The 10,416-nt window shown below is 40.8% G+C and overlaps 1 protein-coding gene across 1 annotated transcript in view; it reads right to left on the reverse strand.

The window, feature by feature from the left end:
- Positions 1-6,622: 6,622 nt before the first annotated feature.
- Positions 6,623-10,416, reverse strand: part of LOC144038318 (nucleoside diphosphate kinase A2-like) — a 12,089-nt gene continuing 8,295 nt past the window's right edge. Inside the window, exons 3-5 of the mRNA XM_077550732.1 lie at positions 7,159-7,260; positions 6,960-7,072; positions 6,623-6,888 (exon numbers count right to left, since the gene is read on the reverse strand). Coding sequence (XP_077406858.1) covers positions 6,774-6,888; positions 6,960-7,072; positions 7,159-7,260 — 330 coding nt within the window. The 3' untranslated portion in view covers positions 6,623-6,773. The remainder of the gene's footprint in view (positions 6,889-6,959; positions 7,073-7,158; positions 7,261-10,416) is intronic.

Below are 10,416 nucleotides of genomic sequence, written 5' to 3' on the forward strand. Positions count from 1 at the left end.
CGCTGTTATGGTGCTTGTGGAGTCGCAATAGGGCTCTTGGTGGAACATGATTGTCAACAAATCGCTCCTCATTGCGGCCGTTTTTTGGCAAATCTTGACTGTTATTTTTTATTAATGTCACTCTTGTCAAAGTTGTCAAACCAGTTCCAGGCGAGGACTTGGACTCTTTGCTAAAATATGCTAAGCCTTAAGGTCCAGCCTTATTGTGACGAGGTCCGACAACAACAGTGCCTCTGTGCACAAATGACATTTTCAGAGCTAGTCACCGCACAATGTCTTGTAAGCTTACTTCGAGCCTTGAATCTAATAAAAATAAAATAAACGCATTTCTCATACAATAATGATAACGGCGTATTAGTTTATGGAAAAAAAATAGTTACCTAACGCAGTTAGTTTAAACACCGTTATTCCCAACACTGGCTAAAACGCTCAATGGAAGAACAGCGCATGGCGGAGCTTCCAAAAGAACGTGTCAAAATCTCAGAGCCCTTTGTGTGTTGTGGGATGGATTGCTTCGGGCCATTTATTACAAAGCAAGGTCGCAAGGAGCACAAAAGATATGGCTTACTATTCACCTGTTTCTCGTCACATGCAGTCCACATAGAAATGCTCGAAGATTCGTCCACGGATTCATTCATTAATGCCTTCAGATGTTTTATCAGTTTGAGAGGAGCTGTGAGCTCTACTGTGACCAAGGCACAAACTTTTTAGGGGCAAAAAGCGAACTTAAAGAGGCTCTCAAGCAATGTGACATAAAGACTCTGGAAGTGTTCCTAGCTGATGAACAATGCGAGTTTGTGTTCAACGCTCCATCTGCCAGTCACACCGGAGGTGTTTGGAAACGCCAGATTCGAACCATCCGCAATGTTCTCAATGCTACAGTTGCTCAATGTTCTGGGAGATTAGACAATGCTTCCCTTAGGACACTGTTTTATGAGGCAATGTTCATAATTAATGGACGACCTTTAAGGTTTGACACAATTAATGATCCGAAGTCAACAGAACCTCTTATTCCGAACCACCTCATACTCTTGAAATCAAAAGTCGCCTTACCACCTCCTGGCATGTTTGTAAAAGAGGATTTGTATGCAAGAAAAAGGTGGCACCATGTTCAATATCTCGCGGAACAATTCAGGAGGTGGAAAAGAGAGTATCTTATGAACATTTCCAAAAGACAAAAATGGCATGTACCACGTCGTAACGTAAAGGTTAATGACAGTTATGATCAAAGAAGAGCTGCTTCCTAAAAGCCAATGGCAACTAGGCAGAGTTGTAGAAGCACCCAAGGAAGACGATGGTTTAGTCCTAAGGGTAAAAATTCAAATAGGCGACTGAAATGCACCAAAGAAACAAGATTTGCCATGTAAAGCCCTGGTTATTGAGCGGCCAATCCAAAAACTAGTTGTTCTACTTGAAAGTGACTAATAACACTAATTGGCCAGTGTTGATGTCAATCATTAATTGTGAGGTTTGTTACTAATTTGTGGAGTGAAATCATGTATTTGTTTATGATTGTTATACTTATATTAGTGGGAGTGTAATTGCCCCCCCCACCTTTTTGTTGGTAATAGTACTTCCAATTATTTTGTGCAATTTATTACTTTCTTATATAATTACTTAATTTCTGCCGGAAGCTGCTGAACCTTTATAGTGGCGCACAGAAGTGTCGTCATTGACAGATTTTTATGAATGAACGTATTGGTTCCGTTTGGATTCCAACCTCATGGTTGATTAGCGTCCTCGGTCAGCTGACCGAGGTATGAGTGGTTTATTGTTGTCGAAGTTGTGGATTGTGTATGGAGAATGATGTCAATATGAGCGGGTCTATTTAGTCATTTAGAGGTTTAAATTGTGAATGCACGCACTTGGTCCGGACTCTCAACATCCGTGCTTAGCACCCTTGGTCAGTAGAACGAGGTATGTGCGTTTTATTTTTTGTACAAGTTTGTGTGGAAGCACGTATTTAAATAAAATAACGTGATTGTGTTTTATGCCGTGGCAAGCTGGATTTCACTGCATTATGTATTGTTTTGGATTGACAGTATTTCCGTGTTTATTTTCTGATTTGTTTACTATTTTATTTGATTGTTTAGTTTCACGGTGTCAATAAAAGACAGATGTTTTGCACCAGTCGAGTTTGTCTGCGTTTCATGTGGACCAGGGGCAGCTACAAGCATATTACAGCACATTTGTGGCACATCCCTTACTCCACCTTTTTTTTTGGCACACCTAACATGTTCATGTCACACAGCATCTACGTTACACAACACTAGAAAATAGAAGATGGTAATAATTACTGTAAACCTCCCTTGGACTGGGGCTCCATGCAAGATCTCAAATTTGTGGGGTATCAGAGATGCTAAAAAAGGCAAGGAATCAGCCCAGAACTACACAGGAGGATCTGCTCAATGACCTGAAGAGAACTGTTACTATTGTAATACACTAAGATGTCATGGTATAAAATCATGCATCACACTCAAGGCTCCCCTGCTTAAGTCAGTACATGTCCAAGCTCGTTTGAAGTTTGGCAAAGACCATCTGAATGATCCAGAGGAATCATAGGAGAAAGTCATATTTTTCGGTTAGCGCTCTCAGGACTTTTAACACATAACCGAAGGAATGACGGTCGCCAGGAGTTTGATGATCTGATGCCGTCGGCTCCTCTCTGCGGTCGTCCAATCAGGTGGAGCTCGTTCACGTTGGGTTGCTTGTTCTCAATTTGAACAGTCACCATATATTTTTAGGGCTGGGCAATAAATTGAATTAATTCGATACATCAACTTTTGAAAAATTGAATCGTTGAAAATTTGCTAAATCGTGAAATAGAGTTTTGTCTTCTGGATTATTAAAATCTGATGTTCTTATGTTCTGTTACATCCAAATGTTTTTGTGAGTTGTAATTTTGCCCAATGCTGGATGGGTGATTTACAAGACATGTTTACAGTAGCTACCAACTACTTAACATAAACTTAACCTACTACTGTAGGTTAAATTTATGTTAAAACTAATTTAGAATCAGTAGACGTTATTGTTGTGTGAACATTTTGCACAGGAATTATTTTTATTAAATGAAACCTTTAAATAAATGTTTCTTGGGTTTATTAGATTAAAATCATAATAGTGAATGACTGCAAAAATCAAGATTTAATTTTTTGGCCATATCGCCCAGCCCTAGACAAAATAATAATTAAAAAAAGTTCTTAGCTCCACTTGTCATGTTTGGATGAAGAAAGAGGACGGACGGGTACCATTCCAAGAACACCATCTCTACTGTGAAGAATTGGGGTGGAAGCGTCAGGCTTTGGGGCTGTTTTTCTGCACAGGGGACAAAATGACTGCACCGTATTAAGGAGAAAATGAACAGGCCAACTGAGATTTCAGCCAACATCCTCTTTCCCTCAGTTAAGCATTGAAGATGGGATGTGATTGAATCTTCCAACATGACAACAAACCAAAGCACACAGCCAGTGTAATAAAGAAGTGGCTCCGTAAGAAGCATATCAAGGTTTTGGAGTGGCCTAGCCAGTCTCCAGACCTAAATCCGAAAGAAAGTCTTTGGAGGAAGCTGAAATTCCGTGTTATAATAACGGCACTAAAACCTGAAGAAATCAAGAGAAGATCTGGACGGAGGAGTGGGCCAAAATTTCTCCTGCATTGTGCGCAAACCTGGTAAATAAATACAGGAAACGTTTGGCCTCGTTAATTGTAAACAAAGGCTTTTGTACCAATTTATTTTCTCACATGTTCAAATACTTATTTTCGGTACTAACATACAAATAAATTATTTAAAATTCATACAATATGATTTTCGGATTTTTTACTTTAGATTGTGACTCCCACAGTGGACATCAGGAAATTTTCAGAACCCTCCATGATTTCAAAGTAGGAGAACTTGCAAAATCGTAGGAAATACTTATTTTCCTCACTGTACATATGCATACAGCATGGCTACGTTCACACTGCAAGGGTGTGATGCCCAATTTGGATGACCTTTTTCTGTACTTGTTCACATTACAAAAACAAATGCGACTTTTAATGTGAACGCAACGCGCCCGTGATGTGACTCGCAGGTGCAAAGAGCAGACGTCGAGTGACGTGCACCCAAAACATTGTCATGTTGCAGTTTACGGAAGTAAATATGGTCCTGCGTGCAAAGCTTTTTTCCCCCATCTCAGCGAGGTAGGTAGGAGGTAGAAATATTTTGGAGAAATGAGTTGACGCTCCTCATAATATAATTTCATTGAGACATCTACTGAAGAAGACATCCATTACCACGCATGATGTAATGAATGTTTACGGGCCACAAATGTCAACTTCATGCAAAAATTTTAGTGTGATGGCTTTCTGACTTATACCACCCCCCCACCCCAGTTTTTACTTTAAAGTGAGAATTCTGAGATTAAAGTGATAAAGTGAGAATTCTGAGATGAAAGTCAGAATGCTCACATTTAAAGTCAGAATTCTGAGATTAAAGTGATAAAGTCTGAATTTTGAGATTAAATTCAGAATTCTCACTTTAAATTATTCTGAGATTTAAGTGAGAATCCTGCCAACCCATTTTTTCCCCTCTTTACTGGCCCCAATCTTCTTCCGTACCTATAGCCTCGTTTTCACTGAGTGTCTACCCTACTCTTCTCTGCTTGGCTCTACACCAAAAAAGCAGTGCGTCTCCAGTGCCACGGCCACCACCCGGGAGCCCCTACTCACCTTGCCAGTAATGTCATGATAAAGCGACCGCAGCTAGCGTGCACTGCACACACACAGGCAAAAACAATGGAGAGCGCAAACAATGGTTTCTGCCCGTTTAATTCAGCATGAAGACATCGAATGAATATTGCAGCAACCAGAAGACTGCATTCAATGATGTTAAAAAGGTTTGCACCTCCTCAAAAGTCCAAACATTAATCTGTTTGGAAGCCATTGTTGTCCTCTCTTCAACATTAATGGCAGTGGTTTTCCCAGGGTGGTGGTTTGCGCAGTTGCACATTGATGATGACATGTCTCGAACCAATCATTGGCCTCCGAAATAATTGTCACGTTTTGGAACTGGGCTACTTTTTTTTTTTTAGAACCGTAAAGGAGCAGGTAGCAGAAAAAGCGAGTAGAGTAGATTTGTTGGGGGGCTTTTGCAGAGTAGGGTAGATACCGGCGGTGGAAACTATGTGTTCTCATCTCCGTCCGTCCGTCCGTCTTCTTCCGCTTATCCGGGGTCGGGTCGCGGGGGCAGCAGCTTTAGCAGGGAAGCCCAGACTTCCCTCTCCCCAGCCACTTCAGCCAGCTCATCCGACGGGACCCCAAGGCGTTCCCAGGACAGCCGAGAGACATAGTCTCTCCAGCGTGTCCTGGGTCGTCCCCGGGGCCTCCTGCCGGTAGGACATGCCCGGAACACCTCCCCAGGGAGGCGTCCAGGAGGCATCCGAACCAGATGCCCGAGCCACCTCAACTGGTTCCTCTCAACGTGGAGGAGCAGCGACTCGACGCTGAGTCCCTCTCGGATGACCGAGCTTCTCACCCTATCTCTAAGGGAGAGCCCGGCTACCCTGCGGAGGAAACTCATTTCGGCCGCTTGTATCCGGGATCTTGTTCTTTCGGTCACGACCCACAGCTCGTGACCATAGGTGAGGGTAGGAACGTAGATCGACCGGTAAATCGAGAGCTTCGCCTTTCGGCTCAGCTCCTTCTTCACCACAACGGACCGATACAGCGTCCGCATCACTGCAGACGCTGCACCGATCCGCCTGTCGATCTCCCGCTCTAACCTACCCTCACTCGTGAACAAGACCCCAAGATACTTGAACTCCTCCACTTGGGGCAGGACCTCCTCCCCGACCCGGAGAGGGCACTCCACCCTTTTCCGACTGAGGACCATGGTCTCGGATTTGGAGGTGCTGATCCTCATCCCAACCGCTTCACACTCGGCTGCGAACCGCTCCAGTGAGAGCTGGAGGTCACGGCTTGAAGAAGCCAACAGCACCACATCATCTGCAAAAAGCAGAGATGCAATGCTGAGGCCACCAAACCGGACCCCCTCAACGCCTCGGCTACGCCTAGAAATTCTGTCCATAAAAGTTATGAACAGAATCGGTGACAAAGGGCAACCTTGGCGGAGTCCAACCCTCACCGAAAACAAATTTGACTTACTGCCGGCAATGCGGACCAGACTCTGACATCGGTCGTACAGGGACCGTGTTCTCATCTCATGCCCTAAAATTAAATCCTGAACTCCACAGCTTGTTTACTACCATTATGTAAATATATTGCACTAAACTACTACAGGGGCTCTAGACTGCCCCTGAATGGTGTCATTTTCCCCCTAAAATTTGAGGCTGTGAAAGTGATTTTTTTCCCTCCAATTCACGCATGTGCCACCGCGGAAATTAGATTTATTGTACTGTATTGTGTATTTTTTTAACATGCCACACACTCCATCATAAAAAATATAAATGTGAATATTTACTCCACCGGTCGATTTAGAGTGTGTACCCCAACATTTTCTACTTGTGCCCCTAAAATTTTAGGTTAGGGGTCACAGTGCTCCTTAGTAGGAGAAAAAAAAAGTTGCGAAAAAGGGAAAAAAAGGAGCGATGTTATAATCTACTCATCCCAGCAATGAGTGACACCATTTAATCTCCAACATTGACATTTATTTTATGACATAATTAGGAAAACGAAATAATGGAATGTTACCAAGACAAATGTATCCTGAAAGTACAGTCTGGAATAACTACTTCTGCTGTAGGTCAAATTGGATAAGGGGCATTTGAGGACAGTGCTCAGTAGAGCCAGCTGGATGCACAACTTGTGTAGCAGGTCAGTTCTTCTTCTTTGAACCACAGGTCAATCTCCTTAGTTGCACTCTCAACTGAGTCACTTCCATGGATGATGTTTCTGTTAAGCAAAATGGAAAATAAGACTGCCACTAGAGGACCATACCAGAGATGCAGGTAAACGACACTTACTTGCTGACATCAATGCAGAAGTCTCCTCTAATTGTTCCAGGTTTGGAGTCTGCTGGGTTGGTTTCTCCGAGCATCACCCTGCCGGTCTTAACAACCCCCTTTCCTTCCCATACCTACGGTTTTAAAAAACAAAACACTTACTTAATGCAATGTTGATTCTCCAAGTGAAGATTTAGTCGCTAGTTATGATGCTTCTCACCATGGCAACCACCGGACCACTGCTCATGTAATTGATGAGGTGCGGGAAGAATGGACGCTCTTTCAGGTCAATATAGTGCTGCATCAGCAGATCCTCAGATGCCTGCAAGGATCATGATTGGATAGAACCAGTGCATTGAGAAAGGAGTCTGACAACCACATTGAAAACCTGTTAATTTCTCTTTATCTACATCAGTGATTCTCAAAGTGTAGCACTATTGGTATGTGGATTACCTCTGGTGGTACATGTTAGAATAAATGTACATAAGTAATCCCATATATTGCCAAGCATTTATTCAGCAGTGTGACCTATGTTTGAACCATGTGGGTTGGGGTAGTCTGAAGAGAGCAGAAGCTGCAGTTGCAAAACAGGAACTGTAACTTATCACAAGAATAGTGGCTAAAAACACATTACGGATGAACTGTTGAATTTTGGCTGTTAAAACCTTCAGCGCCAAAGAAAGACATCTGTATTATTATCTGCACAATGACTCCTATCCGTGATGGTTGCTGCTGGGTGTTCCCCCTCCCCTTTGGAGCAGCAACATCTGTGTAACTAGGGAACATCCTATTAAAAAGAGAGGACTTGGCGGAGTGTGCCTATGAGCGGGTAGGAGATTGCAATCTGGGCACATCTCTGTTCTCCTTGCGAGCAAAAAGAATCTGAATGTCTTGTCTTCCTTCCTTGTGTGTTGTTGATTAAATGTTCTAGGTTGACTGAACCTGACAGTACACCAAAGAATAACTGTCTAAATACAGTTGAACTGTAATTAACTTTTAAGTTAAATACATTTTCATTTAATTAGGGCTGTCACTATCAAATCTTTTTAACTGTTACAATAAAAGTGTGTGTAAGTTCTCATATATTTGCTAATAATGTGAACTTTGGATGAGCCTACTAATCAAAAGGTCACTAGATTGTGTTGACTGTGTTTTTGATGAGTCACACAGCCTGGGACAGCAAGGAAACAGGAATTGCGCCCGACGATCACATGAAGGATGATTACATTTTCGGTGACAGTTGACAGATAAAAACATGCCTATACTCGCATTCACTTACAAACATTTAGACAAATGTGTTATTTTGAGACAATGCAGCGTTGCATTATCATGCGTTTCCCCACCCCTTTAGAGGTGCAACACACTCATGTGATTCAGAAACCACCCCAAAATAAAAAGAGCAGGAGATAGAGTTTGCGACAGTTTCCGTTTTGCAGCAATTAGCATTAGAATATAGCTGAGTTTCGTCAATATTCACATTCCTGGTGAACAACACACTGACAAAAAGAGCTTGTTGCAACATGGCTGATCTCTTATACTCTGCGGCCACTTGGCCGTTTTTTTAACCAACTACCATTGTTTTAAGCCACCTCTTCATGTCAGAAGCTCCATCAAAGCCTTCTGTATGCCCTTGCATAAAAAAAAAAAACAAACACGTTTTTTAGAAGTGAAGGATAAAGTATTAAACATTAAACACCATGGTATTTTAAACTATTCCACAGTTAACTATAGGCATATAATGATGAAATCTTACCTTTGACACAATCGCGGTGGCATTTATTATGAAATATGAGTTATTTCAGTGGCTATTTTCAGTCGTGTGCTGGAGTTTTTATTATTAAAAATTTGCACACTAACTTTTTTTTTTCTGCAAATGTATATCAGCTTCAAATATCAGTTATCGGCCTTCTGATTGCCCATAATCGGTATCAGTATTTGCCCTGAAAAAAGTATATTGGTCTATTTCTGAAGTGGGTGGTGGTTTGCTTCACATCTTCACTATGAAAAAAATGTGTGCAATATTTAGACCTCAAAGTTTTGCACTGTTACTACAAGAGAGAAGATAGTTTTGTCACAAGAATTGTTGAGTTTTAAAGGGTTGGTTACTTAAATTAGGTGCATAATAGTTTGCAATGTGTACTTGTTTACACTTGATACTATATTATTGTTTACATTCAGTCATTTGTGGTTTGCTTTGTCTTGTTTGATTTTAATGATTCTGCAAAAGAAATGAATAATTGGGATGTTATTTTCCGTTCTGTTATTATTCTGGATATGTAATTATAGTAGATTATAATCTCACTATAGCTTGAGCCTCAATGTATTGTTTTTATTGGCAAGTTATTTCAACAAAAGAAAAGCGCCAGATATTAGCTAAGCTAGTAGCCAGATCCAGAGGGAGGCACGTGAATTCAGTATAAAGTCAGACAGGTTCGAAAAAGACAGATGAAGAACAATTAGTGGCAAACACTACTGCACATACTCCACTATTTTTACACTAGATTCTGATTTCTTTAACCTTGCAAAAGCATTTTTAAAGTGTGTAAGAATATAATTATCATTAGCCTATATTGGTACTTGATCCAGTTCATCCAGTGTGTAAAGGCAGCTTTTCTTTATAAAAAAATAAGTGTGCAATATTTTGACCACAAAGTTTTACAGTTACTACAAGAAAGAAAATAGTTTTGTCATAAGTTTTGTTGAGTTTTAAAGGTTTGTTTACTTAAAATAAGTGCATAATAGTTTGCACTGTTTACCTGTTTAAATGTTTACACTTGTTACTTGAAGATTGTTCACACTTAGTTATTTATGGTTCGTTTTGTCTTGTTTGATTTTAATGATGCTGCAAAATAAATAAATAATTGGGATGTTATTTTCCGTTCTGTTATTATTCTGGATATGTAACTATAGTATATTATAATTTCACTATAGCCTGAACCTCAATGTATTGTTTTTATTGTCAGGTTATTTTGTTCAGAAGCATAATGTAGGTCTAAGCTTAGCACATTCACCAGTACTGTCATTTAATCAAATAGTGACAATTATAGTATAGCATTGTTATAATATTGATAATATTACTTGTCTGAAACTAACCTGACTCACAGTAGTAGCATTTCATCCATTTTAATGTATAAAACACAAAAATCACAAATTGAATTACAATCGCAATATTGGTTAAAAAACGCAATTAGGTTTTATTCCAAAATCGTGCAGCCCTACTCCCGATACATGCTACTTACATGATCTACGAGGTTTTTCAACTTCCTCTGCTGCCATCACAGTGAATGTGGACTGATCTTGTTGCCGTCATGTGAACGTGCACTATTTTTCTTTTTTTCACAACCAATCCGCGGGTCATGTGCGGTGCGAGCCGTGGTGCATGATCCGTATGGATCACGGATCAAAGATGATCCACTACATCCAGTTCTACTATTTTAGCACCACACCACTTACATAAAACATGGCTTTTGTCCAGTTC

This window comes from Vanacampus margaritifer, chromosome 18, assembly GCF_051991255.1.
Source record: "Vanacampus margaritifer isolate UIUO_Vmar chromosome 18, RoL_Vmar_1.0, whole genome shotgun sequence".
NCBI lineage: Eukaryota > Metazoa > Chordata > Actinopteri > Syngnathiformes > Syngnathidae > Vanacampus > Vanacampus margaritifer.